A 24,373-nucleotide genomic window follows, 5' to 3' on the forward strand; every position below is an offset into this window, starting at 1 on the left:
GCTTAGAAGCCACTGTATCAGCAACACCACAACCTCTGCCCAAATCAACCACCTACTCCCAGGCTTTTTAATACTTTATAGTTGCTCTTCAAATCCCTTAGTCTCTAATTAATCCTCACTCCACATGAGAACACTGGCACAAGATTAGTGGTACTTACTTTAAAGCATCACAAGAAGAAAAATAACATCTGAGATTTGCTTTAAAACACATCACTACCACCCCTAACTCCCCACCACACACACACAAGCACATACAGGAAAAGACAAAACAAGCATGGCGAAATCCTGGTGGGTGCTTGACACCTAAGAGTACACAGTGCCTATTTTTGCAGATGTTGGCACAATAAAACCTTCTTAAAGAAAAAAATACTAAAGTCGACATAATTATTACAACCATAATCCTACTTCCAGTGGCAAGGAACACAAATCGCCCTTTATGTGCAGGCACCTGCTACTCTGAGCTTTTATCATTTGGTACTTTGGGTGACACTGGCTCTGTGATACTCTGGTTATAGAGAAGCTGAGTGCAGTAGTCCTTCTCCGTTTCAGGCACGAAACAGGACAAATGTTCTGGATACTAACTACTCTCTCCATGTAATTATTAACATTTCCCCTTTCATTCTCAAATGCACTCAGGTCTGGACACTAAAGAGCATGGTCACTCTAGATATAGGGAGAGGGTTGTGAAATAACAGAGTCAACTCTTTACATGTGGCCCAGAAGGCAGCACCGAAACATCTCCTTCCCCAACCTGCTCTGCCTCCCCATGCAGGTGTGGCCAGGAGGATCTGCATCAAGTCACTTCCTCGAGACAAAGCTATCAATCACCCGCAGGTGCTGCTTTTGTAAGCGGAATATGTTCTGGCAAATATAGGAGGCATCGTTCTGAACGTCCTAAGATGTGTCACCTCCATTTAAAATAGTGCTATTTTGAAAGTGATTAGAATTTAAAAGTTAGCAATTAAAGCCATTACAAAGAGAACTCTTGATATCTGACAAACAGCCAAATAACAGGAGGGACCATCATCAGGAAAAATAAGATGAGCTGTTGACCGCTGAGCAGGGAGACAGTTAAATTCTGCCTGTCACAGCTGGGGGCGTCTGGTTGGCTCATCAATGTCACCCACGTGTGTGTGGCAGATAAAGACAAGCACAATACCCTTTCGGTTATCAGAGCAGCAACAGAGGCCTGGGAGAACTCAATGCTTTAATAAGAGTGTGGGGCTGACACTTTCCCATGTGAAAAAGCAATATGCTGCGTAAAGCCAAGAAAAAAGCAAGGCAGTGTTCAAGCCGACGGACGACCTCTTTCTCCTTGGCCTCTACTGCACCTGCCATGTCTCTTTACAGGGCAACAGTGACATCCACAAGAACTTCAGCAGGGCCGCCCTGCAGTTCTGCATGGGACTTCAGGACCCCCCGAAGGACGGGCAGCAGTGCCGCGTGACGGTGTGGAACCTGCACACACTGCGCCCTGTTGCTGCTTCTGCTCTCAATGGCGCTGGTTCTGCATTTCATTCCTAGCAGCTGCTGCAAACGACTGGACATCTCTTACCAAAAAATAACTACACCTTCCAGAGAAGCTCTCAGGCTGTGCATTCCCCTGATTTTTCACATGCAGAAACTAAAAGCCAGAGAGAGTGAGGACCCTCCTCAAATCCCAGATGCTCACCAGGGATGGGGCAGACAGTGCCCAGGACCCCAATTCCGAGGATCCACTGCAAGGGAAGGGCTAGAAGATTCAGTCTCTGGACTCAGGCTCCAGAAGCCTAGAGGAGCCAGCACCATTCTCTCGACCAGCTGCTAAGACACGGATGTGGGCAGCTCTCCAGCCCACTCCCCTAAAAACAGTTTGAACCAGGGGTGGGCCCAGCCTGCAGGCTGCCACTCTGAAGAGCAGCCACAGGAAGGAAATGGCTCTCCTGGAACTGCTGGCCCCCAGGACCCAGGGGAGCTCAGGGCCCTTCTCCCAGGATATGGGCCAATTCCCACATAGAGAACATCTGGCTTTAAATGAACAGAAAGAGGATAATTCATAAGCCAGTGTTCAGAAAAACCCAGCCTTCCCCACAGTAAGACAGGGGACAAGAAGTAGCTGACCAGCAAGTACCCAGAGAGCATTCAGCAAATGAGCATGTGAACTCAGGAGGTGAACAGAGCAGGCAACGACCTGCTTAGGATAGCTACACACTAGACTTCCAGACTCAAGGGCAGGCGTATCTTTACCCACGATGTTCTAAACACTTAAATAGTGCTTACTATGCACATACTAGGTACACTTAATTATATTAACCCAGGTCACCCTCAGAACGTCCCTAGGAGGTAGGTACTATTTTTTTCCCCATTTTACAAAGGAGGAAACAGGCACAAAGAGGTTAAGTTACTTGCCCCAGATCAAGAGTGATCAACTGGCAGGGCTGGATATAAGCCTGGGCCCTTAATAATTTCACCACACAGCCTCTGTGCATGGGTGGCACAGCGAGTCCCCCTACACAGACTACTTGGTCAGTGCCACTCTAAGACCCAACTGGAGTTCTTGCAGATCCTGTGTGGCCCAAGTGCGGAAGAACGCTGATACGGAAGTAAGTGGCCTGGTGGACGAAGGCCATCCATCAAGCTTCCTGGCTGGGATGCCACCGTTCTCCTTCCCTACCCTCCTCCTGCTCCACAGGAAGTCCTAATCCCAAAATGCAGCCCAGCTTTTTATTAAGCAATGTGGTGGCAAGGTCTCGGCCAGGGGTGGTAAACCCAGCACTCTGGGAGGCCAAGGCAGGACGATCACTTGAGGCCAGAAGTTCAAGACCAGCCTGGGCAACATGGTGAGACTCTCACCTCTAACAAAAAAACAAACAAAAAATTTGCCTGGCATGGTGGTGAGCACCTGTTGTCCTAGCTACTTGGGAGGCAGAGGCGGGAAAATAAGCCCAGGAGTTTGATGCTGCAGTGAAATAGGATTGTGGCACTGCACTTCAGCCTGGACAACAGAACGAGACCCTGTCTCAAAAAAACAGAAAAAAAAAAAAAAAAAGGAAAAGAAAACAAAAGAAAGTGGGGTCTTGAAGAGATATCTGTATACCCATATTTCATAGCAGCACTATTCACAATAGCCATAAGGACCCACGTGTCCATCAACGGGTGACTAGATCAACAAAATGTGGTCCAACCATAAAATGGAATATTCAGGCTTAAATAGGGAGAAAATTCTGACGCGAATACTGACGCGTGCCACAACATGGACGAACCCTGAGGGCATTATGCTAAGTGAAATAAGCCAGTCACAAAAAGATAAATACTGGATGATTCCACTAACCTGAGGGACCTAGAGGGGTCAAATTCATGGAGACAGAAAGTAGAAGGACGGTTGCCAGGGGGAGGGGAGGGGAGAAGGGAGGTAGTGTTGAATGAGACAGAGTTTCAGTTTTGCAAGATGAAAGAGTTCTGTGGATAGGTGAGGATACTGAGCTGTAAATTTAAGAATGGTTAAGATAGTAAATTTTAATGGTGTATGTATTTTACCAATTTTTAAAGATTAAAAACAAAGCAAGGAACCCAGCCCAGGTCTGAAGCCAGAGCCTGAACGACTCCCTTCTGCGTAGTGTTAAGATGGGCAAGCTCTCTCCTCCCAGCTGTAATATGAAGACTCCGGGACACACTGTCAGCAAATGTTGCCAACAAAATACATCAGTTCCTACTATTCTCCTGTGGGCTGATCTAATTCACGTTCACTCACACCCCCCTTGAAGGAAGAGAATGTCTTTAAGCATGGCTATCTACAGATCTATGCATTCTTGCTTCGTTTGTGGTTTGTTTCAAAATAGATACACATTTGCAAGGAATGCTGGAATTTTTCAATGATGACACAAAAGCAGAGAAAATAAGAATAGAGCTATTTCAGAACTCGAAAGGATACATATCTTCCACACTATCACTAGGTAATGGAAAAGAAATCTGAATACACGGAAATACTGTACAGTGGGTTGTGTAATGGCATACACTACTGGGAGTCACATTATTTTGTGTTATGCTAAATGATTTAGACAATTCATTTACTACTGAGTCATACACAAGCTTTTCCCTGAGGAAAAGGGGAAGGGAGGGGTGAGAAAAAAGGTTCGAATGATCTCTAAACACTTGACACAGACAGAACTCATTGTGGGAGGGGAGAAGATAAAACCAGAATACACGTTTGCAGAGAAGCCTCCAGCTGTGGCAGCGTGTCACTCCAGGAAGTACAGGCTGGAAGAAGGGCGAAGTTTCCTGAGCACCACCGACAGTACTCCTGGTTCTGAGACTGGATTTCTATAGCAACGGACAGCAGCTTCACGGGAAGTCAAGCGCCACTGTGCTCCCATCCCTTCAGCAGGACAGAGACCACTCTCCGTCACCTGAGCACTGCTGTTCAGGGGCTGGGGCACTGGGAAGGGCAGGGAATTGGCCCAGGGCGGTAGAGCCAGGCAGTGGCAGGGGTAGGAATCCAACTCCAGGCCTTGGCCAAACCTACCAGCCACACTACTGTCTGTGTACACACTACCTGGCAGGGACTGTTGCCTAGTTAACCATCACCTGTCTCCAAACATGAAGCACAGGCTGGCAGAGGTGAGCCATCCCCTAAACCCAAGCCCGGCCCCCTTTACCCTGCCTGCCCTGCCTTGGGATTCATTCCTCCTCTCAGGCAGAGGTGAGCTGGCCATTAAAAAGTTGACCCCCAAGGGGAAGAAAGCAGTGTCCAAGAAGCAGACAGAAGCCCCGTGGGGGAGGGCGCACTCAGCAGACAGTTCCAGGCCAGCTGCTGCAGGGACTCGGCAGCCTGAACCAGGGACAGTCTCTCTGGGCCTGGGGTGGTCGCAGGATGTCTGAGGAAGGCTGGGCTGATTCATCTTTATGGTCCCTTCCTTCCAAGGCTACTCAATTCTGTGAGTCTGTGAATGTACAACCTGAATGACCAGCCCACAGGACAATTAAAGGTTCCCAGGAGCTGAAGGAACTTCATTCCAAGTAGATTCTTTCCATAACAGCCCAAAGCAAAATGACCCTCCATTAACCTAAGTAATCTTCATAGCTGGGAACAAAACTGGATTTCCTTTAATACACCAGTTAATCCTACCTTACCCCTTAGTCCAGCAATGGCAAATTATTAGGCTCGCAGTACTTTGCTTGTATTTTCCTTGGAAGTTTACCAAAAAACAAAAAATCCCTTACTATTCTACTGCTCTTTCCATTGGTGGCCATTTTCTCACAATTCTAGCTGTTGTCAGTGGAACAGGTGCTGGGTCTGGACTGCGTGATAGGCTTAGAGTTTCTAGCCCAGCACAAATACAAACAGAAGGCGTTCAACAAGACTCAGCAACTCCCTCCGCTGGCAGAAACCTCTACCCTGGTCAGGTGCTCTGCACACTCAGGCCAAAGCACCAACAATGACTGGATTCTAAGGAAAGCTGGAAAACAGCCTCACCTCGGCAGATGCACCCAAGAACCAAGGCTTTCACTCTGTTTTTCCTTTAGAGGCTGAAGAGTATGGGGTAAAAACCACACAATGTTCTCCAATACTGCGACTATTTGTAATTCAGAACTATCAGCAATTAATCACCCATTCTAAACACTCCACACTAAGTGCCCACAGCCCTGAAAAGCACACAGCCTTGCAAATCCACTCACTCAGGCCACTAGGCTCGGACCCAAAGGGAACCTCAGCATGAGCATGGTTTTTCTGGCTCTGTTTTAATTTCAAGATGTTTGTCCCAGTTTACCTATATAACAAACTTTCACACGGATCCCCAAACCTAAAAGTAAAGTTAAAAATAAAGGCTGGGTGTGGTGACTCACACCTGTAATCCCAGCACTTTGGGAGGCCCAGGCAGGCAGATCATGAGGTCAGGAGTTCGAGAGCAGCCTGACCAACATGGTGAAACCCCGGTCTCTACTAAAAACACAAAAATTAGCTGGGTGTGGTGGCGCACTACTCAGGAGGCTGAGGCAGGAGAATCGCTTGAACCCAGGAGGTGGAGGCTGCAGTGAGCTGAGATCGCGCCACTGCACTCCAACTTGGGTGACAGAGGGTGACTGTGTCTCAAAAAAAAAAAAAAAACAACAACGAATAAAATTACAAATTAAAAAATAAAACTAACAACAACAAACAAAGATGTGTATGTCCCAGTTTTCCTTGATTCAGATGGCTCTTTCTCACACCTGCTTCCACGCTTCCCATGTGTGGGGTATGAGCGGCTTTCCTCCAGGCCCAGCGCCAGCAGCCTTGCTGCAGAATAACCGTCCTCCCTTCATGGGACAGAAGGAGCGAGGCGTTGCTGAAGGCAGCGGCTGAGACCCTGAACTCCAGACTGCACTGTGCTGTCTTAGCCTAGAAGAGGGGTCTTGGTGTGTCCCATGCAGCCTGGAAGTTGCAGCAGGGAATGGAGAGGGATCAACTTCTCATCAGAAGGGACACATGTGGCCAGGAAGGAGCACTTGGCTTCAATGATAACATCAGGATTCTTCAGATTTAGCAAGAGGACCCTGATGTTCTCATCTACATGTCTTCATTCAAATATAAGTCTCTGAAATGGGATTAGATACCGTTCGAACAGTGAAGTGAGGGGACTGTAGCCAGGTGAAGTGACTGTCAATGGTCAACCGGAAGTAGCAGCTAGAAAAAGCCAGAAGCTCTTGTTGGTTTCCTCACACCATAACCCCCGTGAGGGTCGACACTGAGTGCTCTTGTCAGAGGTGTTCCAACCAGAGCAACTCCATCTTGAAAAGGGTAAAATGAGGCTGAGACATACTGGCTGCATTCCCAGGAGGTTAGGCATTCAGGAGGTCAGCATGACACACAGGTCACAAATAACCCGCTGATAAATAAAACAGGATACAGTAAAGAAGCTGCCAAAACCCACCAAAACCAAGATGGAAATGAAAGCCACTTCTAGTCATCCTCACTGCTCATTATATGCTAACGATAACACAATAGCTAAGACACTCCCACCAGTGCCATGACAGTTTACAAATGCCACGGCAATATCAGGAAGTTTCCCAAGAAGGTCTAAAAGAGGGAGGAACCTTCAGTTCCAGGAAAATCTCTGCCCCTTTCTCAGGGAACTCACAAATTGCCTACCTTTTATTTAGCATATGATCAAGAAATAACCATAAGTATACTCAGTCAAGCTGCCCACACCACTGCTCTGCCCATGGAGTGGCCATTCTTTTGTGTTTTTTTTTTTTTTTTTTTTTTGAGATAGAGTCTTGCTGTGTCACCCAGGCTGGAGTGCAATGGCATGATCTCGGCTCACTGCAACCTCTGCCTCCTGGGTTCAAGCGATTCTCCTGCCTTAGCCTCCCAAGTAGCTGGGATTACAGGCACACACCACACCACCATGCCTGGCTAATTTTTGTATTTTCAGTAGAGACAGGGTTTCACCATGTTGACCAGGCTGGTCTCGAACTCCTGACCTCAGGTGATCCACCCACCTTGGCTTCCCAGGGTGCTGGGAATACAGGCGCTCTGAGCCACCGTGCTTGGCCCTGTTTATTTTCTTAAAAAACTCGCTTTCACTTTACTCCATGGACTCATCCTGAATTCCTTCTTGAGCAAGATCCAAGAACCCTCCTTTGGGGTCTGGATCAGGACCCCTTTCCAGTAACACTTGGGCAATGGCAGATGAAAGGAGAAGAGGCTACCTACAGAGGTCTGGAAAAGACGCACGCAACGACATGCAAGGTGCTTTTTCTATTAAGTCATCACTGAACAAAATCCAAAGAGAAAAAGGTAAAATGGATGCAGGAGAATTAGAATGAAGCATAACTGCTTGTAAAACAAATCAAAACTAAGAACCTAGGAAACTATAATAATGCTGTTTAAAGACTTGAAGGAAATCTCTATTTCCAACAACGTCAACAGAAATCAAAGGAGAATATGTTTCAATTTTCATGAGTGAAAGATAATAAAAGTCAAACCCTATACAACATCAATCCTGAGCCAAATCCTAGCTTATCTGTACTTTTTTCTTCTCCTTTTCAATGTGTGTAGCTAAACCAGGTTGCAAACTAGAGCGGAACTCATCCAGAAAGCATAGCAAACATCCACAGCTGTGACAAGACGCTGATGAGCCTGTCGCAGTGGGGTCTTGCTGCTCCCACTGGGGAGAAACCAGGAGAATGTAAGTAAAAAGCAACGACCCTTCTGCAAATAATTAAGTAATTCACATCCACCCCTTGAAGAGAAAATAATTCCTCCCTTGTCGCTGTGACAGCCTCGGCTGGCTGCCCAGCTGAGAACGCCCAGCAAGCACCCGCTCAGCAATGCCAGGTGAGGAGGAGAGAGGTCAGCCACTGCAGCCTGCAGGCTCTCTGACCATGGGTACCTCCACGGCAGACCCTCCCAACCACCCAGGACATCTGGCCCAAACACAGCATGAATTAGAAGTGGCTTCGGCCACATCCACCACCTCTGTGCAGGCTGTCACACAGAACCAACCTCACCCCAGCCTACATGAAGCTCCATGCTCGAGGTCCAGAGTAGCAGGACATGTCACTGATTTCTTTCCACAAAGCATGTGTGACTCCTTGCATCCACTCAGGCTCCAATGAGAAGCACTATCTGGCTCCCCCAAAGCTTACTGGGGGGAGGTGGGGGTGGGAACAGTCCACATGCCTGAGCTCCACTCCCCAAGGAAATGAGTGTGAAAACAGGAGCTCCAGCAGGAAAGAATCAGACTTTTGGTTCAAGGAAATGGTCTCTTAGCTTCGGAACAGCCCACCGACTATGGAAAAATGCTCTCGCCACCAACCAGGCAGGGCCTATGTGTCTGGCTTCACTGTGCGTGTGGTGAAAGCATCCGTGAAGCAGACTCCCAGCTGAACTGTGGGAAAAGCGAAATGCACAGACAGCTGGCTCTTCGCTCTGAGGGTTATTTCAACCTGTTCTTGTTGAATGACCTTGGACCAGATGAATGCCATTGAGCTTTCCGTACAATGGCACGAGCAGCAACCCCTTCCCACTCGCCTCTCTCCAAGTCCCTGTGAAGTTACAAACGTGGTGTTTGGAAAATTCTAATAATAGCATCAAAGCAGAACACTGCCCCCGTTATTTCTGAAGTCCTCGCTCACACCCAGCGCTTCAGAAGGGGCAGAGCAGAGCCGCCGTGGAGTGTGTGATCTGAAGACAACGCCTCCCTCATTAGGGCTGGACGTATTCCGACAAGGCAGTCTGTGGCTCTGGATGGGGGGCAGTGAGGGGGTGCATGCATGTGCTGGAACTCACACCCGGGAGAGAAATCGGGGCAGACAGGCCTCACAGACGAATGTGTGCTTTGAAACACTAGGTTCGATGTCTAAAGAGTACAATTCAACAACTCAGGCAACCAGGCACAGGCCCCACTCTCTACTGGAGCTCTATGGCAGGGTCACTGGAGCACAGCTGGTGCCAGACATGTGCTGACAGTGATCTGGGACAGTCAGACCAGAAGCAAATGATCAGGCACGTCCCAATCAATGTGGCACTAAAACGACGTGTGCAGCTTCGATCATAGTCACCTGACCAACCCCCAGGAGAGTGAAAACCTAAATTTCCTCTGCTGCGCCACCCTCCAACTCCTGAGAGGGACAGGAAGGAGGATATGTTGACTGAATGCCTCCCGTAAACCCAGGAAACTCTGCTAGGGCTTTACACATGCAGCTCATTCAATTCTTCTGACATATATCCTTTTATCCTCCAGAATATATCTTTTTATCCTCACTTTACAGAAGAGAAAACTAAGGATCAGAAAGAGAGCACCTGGCCAGGTACAGCAGTTCATGCCTGTAATCCTAACACTTTGGGAGGCGGAGGTGGGGGGGCTCGCTTGAGACCAGGAGTTCAAGACCAGCCTGGGCAACTGAGTGAGATCCCCACCTATAAAAAAAAAAATGAAAAAATCAGCCAGGCATGGTGGTGCACGCCTGTCGTCCCAGCTACTTAGGAGGCTGAGGCAAGAGGACTGCTTGAACCCAGGAGGTCGAGGCTGCCACACCACTGCACTCCAGCCTGGGTGACACAGGGAGACTATGTCTCAAGGAAAGGGAAAGGGAAAGGGGAAGGGGAGAAAGCATTCATCTGAGATCCCTCAAGTGATAAACGGCAGAGACTGAATTCAAATCCAGAGCCAAGCCTGCCAGACTGCAAAGGGCCCCCCACTCTCAGCTCCACAAGGGAGCAGGAAGATGTGTACATCATTAAGATCATTTTGTGCCTCCAACTCCCCGCTGTGTGATTTCCACACAGAAACCTGATTCTGACGGCTTCCATGGCTTATGCCTGACAATCCACTGAAAGAAAAGTAAAAAGCACCTCAACTGAATGCAGAGTTTCTCTGTTAGCACAATGGAAATGAGATGAAGAAATGGTTTCTCTTCTAAAACCTGCATCACAAAGTGGAATTACAAAGAGAAAATAGAGCTGTAGGAATCAGTCCAAAATGAAGATTCTGTATCATCAGAGAATAAAATACGGGTATCCATGACTATCTTCCTCTACACCCCTTGCAACCCCACCCCTGAGTCTAGGACACTGCCGCTACCATTTCTCACCCCCCGTGAGAGTCAGGACCAAACACCAATTCCAGGACGCACGGCCTTTCCTGTTCTGGCATCTCCGAAATGGGGAATGCATCTTAAAATTGATAAAATGATGGTGCATCTTACAATCCTTAGCACCTAAAGGCTCAAATTAATACATTAATATTGCCTTGAAATTATATGAGCACAATGCTTTAGATGATTTGAAACACTCTCAGATACTTTGTCTCATTTAAGCTTCACAACAGGCAGGCCAAACAGGTTTTTAGTTCACACTGATCATACTCAAATACAGCGGTGAAACTGGCTGACACAGACGACTCAGTGATTTGTCTAAGCAAGTGGTAGCACCAAGACTGGCCTTGGATTTTCTGAGCACCAGGTCCACAGGGAGGAATCCAATACTGAAGTGCAGATGACATGGGAGCGATGCTGGTGGGCTTGCCCTGACACCTCGCCTGCTCGCTGCCATCCCACCCCACGCCCAGCTCCTCTCAGTCACACAGCCAGGCAGGCGAAGAGTACAACTGTGAGATGTCTCGTGAGCTGATATAGAAGGAGTTTATAAATACCGAATACTACTGGCCTTAAAAAAAGCTGCTCCTCTCCACCAGGTCTGGGTTGGATGCCCTCTTCCTGGGCCCAGCCCAGAATGAAGGGAGGACTGAGAGGGACAGACAACAGGTAGATAGATACAGCTTCTCTGAAAACAAAGAAATAACAAATGGCTGTCTCACCTGAACAACTGGTTAGAAACCGGGAGAAGGGGATAAAACCAACTTAGAGCTGCACTTCTCAAAAATACCAAATAGGCCAGGCGCGGTGGCTCATGCCTGTAATCCCAGCACTTTGGGAGCCCCAGGCAGGCGGATTACGAGGTCAGGAGATTGAGACCATCCTGGCTAACATGGTGAAACCCCGTCTCTACTAAAAATACAAAAATTAGCTGGGCATGGTGGCGGGCACTTGTAATCCCAGCTACTCAGGAGGCTGAGGCAGGAGAATGGAGTGAACTCGGGAGGCGGAGCTTGCAGTGAGCTGAGATGGTGCCACTGCATTCCAGCCTGGCAACAGAGCAAGATTCCACCAAAAAAAAAAAAAAAAAAAAAGATTCAGGTAGATGAAGAGTTAAATATCAAATCAAGCAAACCAACCAAGTATCAGAGTAATATGTAATTAAGTATTACTTATCTGATTTCTGGATAAGACAAGCATTTCTAAGCTTAAAAGAAATGGAGGAAACCAGAAAGCAAAAGAATGAGAATTTAACTACATAAAGTTAAGTCTCCTCTCTATTTTAAAAAACAAAAGGAAAAGTGTGGGGAAAATATCACCTAAAATTAGAGAAAGGGTTGCGATTTGTAATATTTATTAAATAGCTAATACAAAGTATGCGAAAAGCAGGCTATGGGATCAGATAACACACATGAGACACTTTTCAATTCAGGAGAACTAAAGAAATCAAAATTGAGGCCGGGCATGGTGGCTCATGCCTGTAATCCCAGCACTTTGGGAGGCCAAGGCAGGCGGATCACCTGAGGTCAGAAGTTCGAGACCATCCTGATCAACATGGAGAAACCCTGCCTCTACCAAAAACACAAAAAAATTAGCCGGCCGTAGTGGCGCATGCCTATAATTGCAGCTAATCGCGAGGCTGAGGCAGGAGAATCGCTTGAACCAGGGAGGTGGAGGCTGCAGTGAGCTGAAATCGTGCCACTGCACTCCAGCCTCCAGCCTGGGCGACAGAGTGAGACTCTGTCTCAAAAACAAAAAAAAAAAAAAAAGAAGAACTCAAAAGAGAAATATCAGCTACCACCCAGGCAATAAACAAAGATTTTATTTGCAAATGTTAACAATGCGGCAAAGGTACAAAAGAGTCTTCTGGTCTGAGTGTAAACCGTACAACCTTTCTGGAAAGGAATTGAGAACATCTATCAAAAGCCTTAAAAGTGTTCAAACTCTCCACTTTTAGAAATCTATTCTAAGGAAATAGTGAAGAATGTACTGCAAAGGTTTACACAAAAAGGTTCATCATAAGTTAAAAGACCAAATTAGCTAGGTAGATGGAACATACCCATACAATGTTAATAAAAGATTTTTAAATCATGTAAAAATACAATATAGTGTTAAAATTTTCAAGGCAGAGAAAAAAACCAAACTGCAACATATTGTTACCGTGAGTGTATTAAACAATCAAACAGAATAAAGCCTAGAAGGCACCGTGGTGGGGATGCTTACGTGGCACGAATTATGTGTTCCTTCTTCCTGCTTCCTTATGTTCGGCTGTATTTTTATAATTAATATGCATCAGTTCTATAACAAGATGGAGGATGACAGAGGAAGAATCTTACCCTCTCATCCCACGCTCAAGAAACACAATTCCAGGGCAAAAGAAAGACAGCACAATAGACACTTGGATATTCTTAGAGGAATTTAGAAAGAAGAGAAACAATCAATTTAGCAGTCCTTTATTTTGCAACAAAATGGTCACATTTTTTAAAATGGCTGGTTTAATTCTTTCAACCACTGGTTTGTACCTGCTTCAAGAAATGCACAGACTGCCTTTTCTGTTTATGTACCACTATCTTCCACCTCTTTCCAAGCAAGCTCCAAGGCAGTCTGCATGTCACCGCTCTAGTACAGTCCCTTCCTCATGGCTCCCAATCTCACATTCTCAGCAAGACCCAGCCCTGCAGGAAAACCAGAGGAAGAGACAGAGCCAACTGGAGGGGGTGCAGGACTCAGCCTCTGTGGGCTTTCCCAGGGTTCAAGGAGCTGTGATGGAAGGCAGCCTCATCCCACTGTGAGGTTCCCAGTATCAGCTGGAGAGATGGCCACCAAGCCCCTGGACAGGAAAGGAGTCTGGTGTATTCTTCCCCTAGGAAATCCGGGTGATTTAACAGTTCTCAGGCTGGACGTCCTGGTCTCCCCTACCCCTATCTATTTTGGGGCAGTGAAAACCAGATCAGAAGAGAGTTACCCCCAGGACCCTCTTGCTGACTGCCACAGTTACTACTTGAGACCGTCATTACAGCAGTTACTACTGTTACTGCTACTTGAGACCGTCATTACGAGACTGAATGAAGGGACGAATGCAGAAATAACAAAAAACAAAAGTAACTATTTCAAGGAAAGGCTAGCATGAAGAAGAAGAGAGAAGAAGAGGAAAAGACTGACCTGCTTCTAGTCAGCAAACGCAGCCCCCTAAGCTTCTACAGCGCTTTGTATTTATTGGGTAACAACAGCAGGAAGGAGGTAACCATTGGTCAGCTGCTTAATTGACCACAGGTTCATATTGTTACTAGCAGGCTTCAATTATGCCTAATCATAAGAAATACCTGCGCCTGGGTCGTAACTGCCCTCAGCATCCCTTCTGCGTGGCAGACGCAGTTTGTCAGTTTGCCTACATTCTGCATTTATGAGAAACAGTTTGCTGCTTACTTATATAGTTGGTATACTGAGTTGATCACCACCCTCACTCTTGCGGCCTCCAACAGGACCCCACACCTGGACCAGCCAAGCCCCTGCCTTATCTCTCCAAAGCTTGTTACCAAACCGAACTTCGGTCTACTTGCCTGGTGCAGTGGAGCTAAACGCTGACATCAGGATAGCAGCGAGACAGTGCGAAGTCTTTTTGGGGGTTGTTTTTTGTTTGTTTGTTTGTTTGTTTGTTTGTTTGTTTTGACGGAGTCTCGCTCTGTCGCCCAGGTGAGGTTTTAATTGCAGGGTGCCAAGCAAGGAGAACTGGGCGGCTAGTGTTTAAGACCTAACTCCCAGATGGCTTACAGGTAAGGGTTTTTAAAGGCAGAGAGACAGAGGCTACAGGCAAAGTCCTAAGTCAATACATGAAAGCTCTGTGTGGGATTGACCTAGACAGGTGGGATGTCTCAAAGCAGGGCCCACAGGTCAAAGGTGGATTCAAAGGTTTTTTGATTTGCTATTAGTTAAGGAGGCAAAGCTTTGTCTAGAAATTTGGGATCAGCAGAAATGAATGTTAGCATCTGCCCTGTGGAAGTGTCTTCCTCCAGGCCTCTCAAAGAAATTAAAAAAAAAAAAAAAAAAAAAAAACTGGCGGTCCAAGTGCCACAGACAGCATTTATTATTTGATGGGAGTCCAGGTTTCTAAAAAACGACTCAGGGACATATGTTATTTAATTTTTATAAAAAACAAAACATTTTGTGACTAGCTTTTTAGATACTATTTTAAACTATCTTGTTTATTAGGTTGCTGATTTCTTTCTCAAGCCTAGCTAGATGCCTAGAATTTTTTTAGTACCTAAAATTTTTAAATTTTTATATTGGAGGGTGCCTGGCAGGCTCCTAAGAAGGGTTCCTACCCCGTCTCAGGCTCAGCCTCCACCTTTCTGCTCCCATGAGACGCAGGGCAGTCGCGAGTGTGGGCCAGCCCTCCCACTGCTTTCCCATTTGAGCCCCTGCCTACCCCACTCAGCTTCCATCCCGACCCAGTCTGCAGCTTCGCTGGTGTCCCACAAACTCATTAAAGTGGTTTAGCCACGGTCAGCCAAGCTTGACTGAACACACAGGAGCTGTCGCTGAGACTTCCAAACCTGCTGGAGTGTAAATTCCAGACTCTTGATCAGCAGAAATCCCACTACGGGCACAGCCAGGCAGCAGCTCCGGGCTGCTTGTCCTTCTGCTCCTGCATGGGAGCGTCCTACTCAGGGGAGACACAGGGGTCAGCCCACGACCCCCGGTGTTTCTGATACCATGTGACTCACACTGGCTGACTCCCTAGTAAACCCCAAACTGCCTCTGTGTCAAACTGGTGTTCCTTGAAGCACCTCACCCAACAGTGGGGATAAACACCAGGCTCCCAAACCCTTCACAGTCTGCCGAGCACAGGGAGTCCTTAACATCTGCCAGTGCCCAGCAGCGTCCAGAAATGAGCATCTAATGAGTGGTTTCTAAGTGCCAGACCCCATGCTAAGTGCTTCTCCTAAGCCACTGGGTGGCTATTATGAGCCAGGCTATAATGGCTGAGGCAGTGGAGTGAGGTAGGTGAAGAAATCCCTCAAAACCTTATCATGTGAAGCAATCAGAGAGGTTTAGCTTACAGAAGAAAGATATGGATGGTAGTAGAGGGCAGCATGAGAAAGGTCTTCAAATAGCAGAGAGATTTTCATGCGCAAGAGGTATCAGGACTAGAAAGTTTCACAATGATGGGCATCGGCTCACTCAAAGCTTCAGAGACAAGAGAGGACTGCAGGGATGGTTGATTTGGACTCCACGTTCGACAAGGAAGAACATGGAGGTCATGCAGATCTCAAGGCAGTAATTCTGCCATTGTGCCCATTCAGTGTACTTCAGCAGATGGGTGATGCCTGTCCATACGAAGCTGCAGAAGCAATGCCTGCTCTGTGGAGCTGGGAGCTTGGCTTGGGGACAACCTGTGGTCCTTTCAGATCCAGTGCACTGATGCTGAGTGACTAACAGAACTCAGCAGCCTCTTCAGTGTCAGGGCAACCAGTCACAGCAGAAGGACACTCGGCCAATCCCCAGCAGCATGCAAAATACCCATGAACAAACCTGCACATGCACCCTGAGTCAAAAACGAACGCTGAACTTATTTTTTTTAATGACAGAATTCTGGGGAAAAAAAAAAGTAAGGACCCTTAGGTGTACTGTTTCCTTTTGAAAGACTTAAATTTGCGGGCCAGGTGCAGTGGCTCACTTCTATAATTCCAGGACTTTGGTAGGCCGAGGGGGGAAGATCACTTGAGGTCAGAAGCTTGAGACCAGCCTGGGTAATACAGCAAGACCCCATCTCTACAAAAAATTAAAAAGTTAGCCAGGCATGGTGGCACACACCTATAGTCCCAGCTATGTAGGAGACTGAGGAAGGAGGATCGCTTGAGCCCAGGAGTTTGAAGCCTCAGGGAGCCACGATCACGCCTCTGCACTCTAGCCTGGGTGACAGAGCAAGATCTCATCTCTAAAAAATAAAATAATAAAGAGTTAAATTTGTGGATTTGCCACACCAGTAACTAACAGGTTATGGGACAGGAAAGAAAAAAGTCTTAAGAAACAGAAAAATTCACAGCATATCTGCAGTCAGAATTTGGCTTTGAATCCTGGCAACACAATCTATTTTGAGCAAGAGACAAGTTTTGCTAATTCCTAATGAGCCAGATTAGAAACAGACTACAAACGAACAGCAAACTCATCATAAAATTATGAGAGAGCCCAAAATACACCGAATGACTGATGCGTCGCTAGCAGCAGCATTTGGCCACTGAGTAAAAGCAGGGTGTGTACTTCACAAGTGTCGTGGGGGCTTCAGGAAGAAGGAGCTGGCGGAAGTATTGCTGATAATCCAGAAAACCCTCTCCACTGACTCAAACATCCAGAAAGTGCCAGGCTGAGCTGCTCTCAACAGTGCTGAGGCAAGAGATGTTCCTGAACCAGGAAGTGCAGGTGCCCTGGATGGGGCTCGGGCTACCTCACTTATAGGAAGATGGGGGCTCAGGAGGCCTGTCCTGAGCTGATGCTCTGGCAGAAAGAGGAACTTTCAAGAGGAGAAGAGACTGGAGCAAGGAAGGACCTGAAGACAGATACCTCCCAGCCAACACTCAGGCCTCTGTGACACTCAGGAGAGACTAGCCTGGGGGAAAAAAGGAAAGCCCACCTCCCCCCAACCCCGCCACCCACACACACCCTTATGAAAGTCCCTTCTCTAAGATCATTCCTGCTTCACTTTCTCCCTTACCTCCCTATCCAAAACCCAGCAACTCCAGAGGCAACCCAGAAGCCAGTGGCTCCGTTCCTGGTGCACAAGACCCAAGTGGCCCACTGTATTTAATAAGCAGCCATGCAGACGCTGGGCTCTGTGGCCTCCACAGAACAGAGCTTCAGGGAAGAGGCAGAGCCCCCCAAAAACTCCAAGTGGCTGACGGCTTCAGGGCCACAAAATCCATATAACATTAGAGAACACACACCTACCCTTGTAAACACCATGACAAACGAAGGTCCTGTTTTCCTCCATAACCCCACACACACATTCTCCAGCGCACTTGCCTCTAGAAGTACCTGCACATGGTGAGTGGGGTGTGACAGGGAGGCTATGCTACAGGACAGATGGCCCCAGATGGCCAGAAGGGTCCTAAGAGGCCTTCCGGGGCCTGATGATCCCTCATGGGCATTGGCAAGGATTCCGACACCCTTCCTACAGCCACCCAGCTGGTGATGAGAAACTCCAGAGAAGGAAAGCAAAGCTGCATCTGGGACGAATCATCCCTGTTGGTCTGTGCCTGCATCCCCCGCACAGCCCGGGGCCACTGGGATAGATGGCTCCTCAGAGGGCGCCAAGGGCCACGGCGGCTGGCTTCACAGCAAGGGGAGGCTCTGCCTTGGCCTGTAAGACATCCCATCTTACATGCCACATCAGCAATACCGTGGTGATGAGGAATGAATTACAGCGCAACAATTCACACCTCAAAAGAGTTCACACACCCAGAAGTGTCTGATGAACTGACCATGGGAGCGGATCACTGAGGAGGATTACAGCAAGCACTACTGCAAGGGGCTCACATAGATCCAGTTCTTTAAAATTAAATACAAATCCCTCGGCCAGGCACAGTGGCTCACGCCTGTAATCCCAGCACTTTAGGAGGCCGAGGCGGGTGGAACATAAGGTCAAGAGATCGAAACCATCCTGGCTAACATGCTGAAACCTCGTCTCTACTAAAAATACAAAAATTAGCTGGGCGTGGTGCCGCACGCCTATAGTCCCAGCTGCTCAGGAGACTGAGGCAGGAGAATCACTTGAACCCGGTTGGCGGAGGTTGCAGTGAGGCAAGATTGCACCACTGCACTCCTGCCTGGCGAGAGTGTGAGACTCCATCTCAAAAAAAAAAAAAAACCTCTTCAAAATGAATTTTAAATCAAACTATACTATTAAGAGAGTCTTCCGCAGTGATGAAGGAGGCGGTATCAGTTTATCACGTAGCACCAGCTCAGACAGAGCTCACGGATTTAGGGTCGCTACAAAGTCCCTGTTTCTGAATAAAGCAGGGGTGTGTTGGTCACCCGCCCTTGCCTCAGGCAGCAATGGGAGGCAGGACATTTGTTTAATGGGTTTTTCCCAGGTGCTAAAAGCAGTGCAAAATAATAACATCTATCTAAAAAAAGGGGGGGGGGCGCTCCCCCCACCTCCATTCACCATCTACCAGGAAGAGGAAACCGCCAGACTGAGCAATTAGGTTGCAATTTTACAGGAAAATAGGTCTGAAAACAAGTGTCAGTCCCATAAATCCTTTTCTCCTCACTCCAGATCCTGAAGGGGATGATCGTCCTGGCCACTGCTGAACCTGCACTGGGTGCAGTCACTCCTTGACGTGCCTCAGTCTCTCCTCAGGAAAGTGTGCATGTGGGGTTATACGGGCTGGAACACTCATACCCACCAAAATCTACGACCTCTGATGAGAAACTCCCACTATCCCTTTGTACAACTTTAGACTTTTGTCAACACTGACATTTCCCATAGATGTGGTATTACAATCCCATGCACACTTTCCTGAGGAGAGACTGAGGCACGTGAGTGAGGCTGCCTGCGGGAGGATGGCCTTCTGAACCACTCTCATTCCCGCTCATCTTTCTACCTGTAAGGTAGGATGGAGGCGGGGGCCTCTCTTCCCACACCCCAAGCCCTCTTGAGGTATCAGCATCCATTAGTCGTCAACTGCAACCCCCTTATAAAACAAAGGTCACTCTGTTCCCTGGTCTCCAGGTCTCAAGAATCCAGACTTGCAACCTTCCATCCCTCCCTCTCGGAGCACCCCAGCAGGCCCCAAAAAGTGCATGGCTACCCTCTCTCCTCAACTATACTCATCACCAGACCCTTTCCACATTCTGCAGAGGGGTGCCTGCCCCCCACGATCTGGCCCTGCCTGTGTCTCCCCTCTGCATGTTCCTACAGCCCTCTCCTAGCACAGCACCCCCACATTCCTGCTTTGGGAAGTTCCCATTGCCATCTCCGCAGCTCTGCTGGGGCTGCCCCCATACACGCATCTAGGGAACCTCATCATTCTTTAAGTGTGGCTCAGGGTCTCTGTCCCGAAAGGCCTCCCTGCTCCTCGCTCCTCTTTGGCTGTAGCCCCCACACCCGTCCTCCGCACAGCGGCCTCTCCGTGCTTGAAGGGTCACTACCTGTCTGTGTGCTGCCTCCACCCAATCTCTGAGCACTGGGCGGGGAGCCACCTTCCTTTGTATATTCACATGGAATGAAGAGAGGAGAAGAAAGACAGGAGAGAGACATTAAAACTCTGCCAGTAATCCTTTCTAGGAGTGGCACAGGTTCCAATCCTGAAGAAATGATGACATGAGGCATGGCAAGAGTTTTAAAAGAGTTCAGCTTTTCACTTAAACAGAATACTGGATGTCACTATTGGAAAGTGCTCACAATTTTTCATCTAAGCTGAAGTTGCCTGTTCTCCTTCCTACCTTCACATAGTTTCTTGCTGCCTGAAGGCAGCTCCTAAAACCCCTCTAAGCAAGCAGCACCCGTACCCACCAAAATCTACGACCTCTGATGACAAACTCCCACTATCCCTTTGTACAACTTCAGATTTTGTCAGTATTATTGACGAAATCCCACAGATGCGATATTACAAGACACAAAATTTAAGACACGATCTTGGCTGAAAGACTCACGATCCAAACGCAGTAAACCTTTCATCTCTGCTTATTCACTCTGCCTTTAATTTAAAATATGTGACGCTGTCAAACACCAGCCAGGCCTTGCTACACTCCTTAGGGAGGGGTCGCTAGGAAACTGCCAAACTTGAGAAACACAGGGAGATTCTAACCAGCTATTCCTTCTTTCTCCCCACAGCCCCCTCCCTTCTCTGGCCTATACAACCTTCCTTAGTCCCATCTCTGTTACTTTGATTCTGGGAAAGGGATCCTGCACTCTAACTGTGTGATGGGTTACTGCATCTTCATTTATGAATTCTCCAATCTGGTATTCACTTTCAAATGCTTGGCCCTCTTTGGTAGCCAACAATGCATAACCAGGCTTGGGTAGCCTTCACGTTTGACAATAGAGAACAACTGCTTAGCGGAGACCAGGTTACAGGTCACATGGAGTCTTTCCAACTTCATCAACAAATAAAGCAAAATCTGAGTGCAGGGCTGTGGTCTGTTTGGTGGACAAGAACAACACTCTTGAAAACAGCCAGTGGTACAGACACCATGGTGTGCTCTTCCAGTGTTCAGAGGGCTGATGAGTGCACAGTAACCACAGGGCCACAACCCTGAGTTACTAACCACACCACTGGGTTCTCAGAGAGAAAGACCACATTCTCAGACAGACTGAACCCTAGTCTGCCATGGGGGTAATGCAGGTGGGACCTTTACGGCAGGTCCCACCCGTCCCCGTGACTCCATTTTGGTTGCTGAATTCATAAGAAGGACTTAGGCCAAAACAAAGTGGGAGGTTCCAAGACTGTGGCTTTTATTCCTCCAAGGATCTGCAAAACTTCAGTGTTCAGGAACAGCAGGAAAATGTGCTGCCTTGGTTCCAAATCACTCTAATGAGAAGTGCTGCCCACCTCCTCCAAATATCTGGAGCCAGGGAATTACTCCCATTAGGCCGCACCATAGTTATTTCTGGACATGATGCAACCTGAGAGATTTTTTCATGCCACAGGTAGATTTAGGGAGAACTCAATTATATTTTCCTTGCCATAAGTAATATTAACATGCCACTGGTGACAAGGGGACATGCCAGTTTGTCACAAGTCCAGTACGACCACAGATCAGGTCAGAAGGGCTCTTGTAGGTGATAGATAGCTCTTTGCAGCAATGTTTCGCAACACACCAGCACACAACACGCTTAAGAATTGATGTCTCTCCCTCTGCTGTCTCCATGTCTCCATCAAAATTAAAAAAAAGAAAATAATAAAATTAACCCCCAGAAAGTACCTATCAGTACTTACACTTAATTCATTTCCATCTAAATCCAGGCCAGGTAATATTCTTGACATCGTATAGATCTGATGACAATGTCTTTACTTCTTTTTAAAGTTGAGCCAGGCATGTGACTGGTTTAAGGGCCACTTAGTCCAAAGGACAGGGAGTCATATCTTCAGGTCATCCTCACGTCACTATCCACATGCTTTCATTAAGTGGTCAAAGCCATACTTTTGGAGCTACAGAGTTCACCAGATAAACAGAATGACTAAGAAACCAAAACCAGGTGTTTTCACATTTTTAGAGTCCCCTGACAGTGTGGTTTGGGGGTTTGGTTTCTGTATCACATCTGTTGTGTGTGCAGGTCATATTCAAAACCACGCATGCTGACAGACTAGCAAACAAATGAGGTTAAAGTAGACAAAGGAAGGCAATTAAAACATTTCCACTACCCACCACATAGGAGAAGAACATAAGTACACCTGTTGCCTTCTAAATAAAATATATATTTTTCCTTTCCATAACAGTAGAAAGTAAAAAGGACTTAAGAAATGAACTCAAGGTCTATTTCCACAAGGACTCAAGCAAGACAATACCAAATGGGTACAAAATGAAAGACAAATGAAAAGCAAAAGTAGGCTCTCAGAGGTCTGCAAAGCTCGGTGTCTAAAGTTAGCTGTGCGGGCAACACACACACAACCGGTATATGTCAGTTATTTTCGAACCCCAGAACTCACACAAAGACATGACCAACCTGCACGTGCCCCTCTTCAAAGCAGTCCCCTGGGGAGACCCTTGGTATTCCCATGATGCTGTCATCATTCAAAATATTTCTGGAACTCCCCTAACGGGTTGGCCCCCAGAGCCAACAGCATAATGTTTATCCTCTAAAGCACATTTGTTTTTTGGAAACAGCTAACAACCACTTGGAGCCAAGAGTCACGAATAAGGCAGGTGATTGAGCTTGAAAATTTTGTTCTTGGTTAGAAACTCACAGTAGGCACCAAATGGCAAGCATAATTTTCTCATAAGGCTCATGGACTAGCCGTGACCACAATGCCAAAAGCAGAGGTTCAACAATGTTCTGAACACTGAAACTAAGTGTGAAGCCTGCTAAACAGCATGTTTGAAACTCGCCACTTTGAATACACTTGTTCTGATTAGCCTATTACAACCAGCCTTGTGTCTTTATAATGATATCTAGATTAATCACTACTGCACATCCCCAACTCAATGTAGCCTCAAATAAGTTATTATTTATTTGATAATAACAAATAACATGGGACACTTCAATTGCCAATCAAGAGACGATAGGCCACAACCCTGCACAGAGATGTCTGCATTCTACAGGCAGATGTCAACGCCCAGGAGTATGTGCAGACATAAATATGCACTATACGCGTGTGCAGCTATCTATATATACACCACAGATTCACAGCTCATCCCAAATCATCCTTAGTGGGCTTTTCCTAAATATAGATAATCAATTCAATGTTAATAATAGCTGAGGCCTTTAAAATGCTCTGGAGGAAAACACACACACGGATGCAGACACACACGCACATGCGCACACACACACGGATGCAGGCACACACACGCACATGGGCACACATACACAGATGCAGACACACGCACATGTGCACACACACGGATGCAGACACACACACACACGGATGCAGACACGCACATATGCACACACACGCACATGCGCACACACATATGGATGCAGACACACACGCACATGTGCACACATGCACATGCGCACACACACGGATGCAGACACACACACGGATGCAGACATGCACATGCGCGCCCACACATGGATGCAGACACATGCATACACACATGGATGCAGACACACACACGGACATGCGCACACACACGCACATGCACACACGGATGCAGACACACACGCACATGCGCACACACACGCACATGCACACACGGATGCAGACACGCACACGCGCACACACGGATGCAGACACACGTGCGCACACACACGGATGCACACACGCACATGCGCGCACACACATGGATGCAGACACACGCATGCACACATGGATGCAAACACACGCACATGCGCGCACACACACGCACACACGGATGCAGACACGCACATTCACACATACATGCACATGCGCACACACACACGGATACAGACACACGCACATGCGCACACACACAGATGCAGACACACACGCACATGCACACACACACACACGCACGCACACACAGAGCCACTCTTACGCATTCCTGCACGCTGATCCACTATGGTTTTCTGGTTTCCTTATCCCTGGGGGGAAAATTGCGTCCAAAAGGTACACCCAAGAAATGTAAGCTAAACACTGACAGAGGCCTTCCCTGGGACACTTGTCCCAACATGCTATGATTTGAAAAGATGGTGGGGGTCACTGAGAGACCAGGTCGGGGGAGAGAGAGGAGCAACAGAGTAGCCACTGATTTGGAGGTCTCAGGGCTTGGGATTTATGTAATAGATTTCTGAACCTCAATCTCATGGAGAATGAATTCTTCTGAGGGAAAGCTATATCTTATCTTTTGTAACCAACTATGAAAGAATTGGTCCACTAGCCCCTACAGTTTGCCAAATATACCCAAGGAAAGCACCCAGCTGTCCCACCCATGCTTGTGGGGCTAAGGTTTATGAGGAAAATGGCATCCTCTCAATTCCAGGCAAACAGCCTGTTCATAAGGTACAGCACCGCTCAGGAGGAAGGATTCAAATTCTAAACCCACAGTCCCAGCTACTCGGGAGGCTGCGGCTTGAATGGTTGAGCCCAAGAGTTCAAGGCCAACCTGGGCAACATAGTTAAGATCCTGTCTCTTAAAAAAAAAAAAAAAAAAAAAAAAGCACAATAGCATTTATATAAACTACAAAGGGAAA

General features: G+C 47.4%; 1 protein-coding gene across 2 annotated transcripts in view; it reads right to left on the minus strand.

The window, feature by feature from the left end:
• Positions 1-24,373, minus strand: part of GALNT2 (polypeptide N-acetylgalactosaminyltransferase 2) — a 220,806-nt gene that overhangs the window by 139,924 nt on the left and 56,509 nt on the right. Inside the window, exon 1 of one of the 2 annotated variants that reach the window (XM_033199316.1) lies at positions 21,498-21,560. The exons of the other annotated variant lie outside the window; for it this stretch is intronic. Coding sequence (XP_033055207.1) covers positions 21,498-21,545 — 48 coding nt within the window. The 5' untranslated portion in view covers positions 21,546-21,560. Of the gene's footprint in view, positions 1-21,497; positions 21,561-24,373 lie in introns of those variants that run through there. 2 annotated transcript variants of the gene reach the window in all.

Source organism: Trachypithecus francoisi, unplaced genomic scaffold, assembly GCF_009764315.1.
Source record: "Trachypithecus francoisi isolate TF-2019V2 unplaced genomic scaffold, Tfra_2.0 Lachesis_group5, whole genome shotgun sequence".
NCBI classification, from domain to species: domain Eukaryota; kingdom Metazoa; phylum Chordata; class Mammalia; order Primates; family Cercopithecidae; genus Trachypithecus; species Trachypithecus francoisi.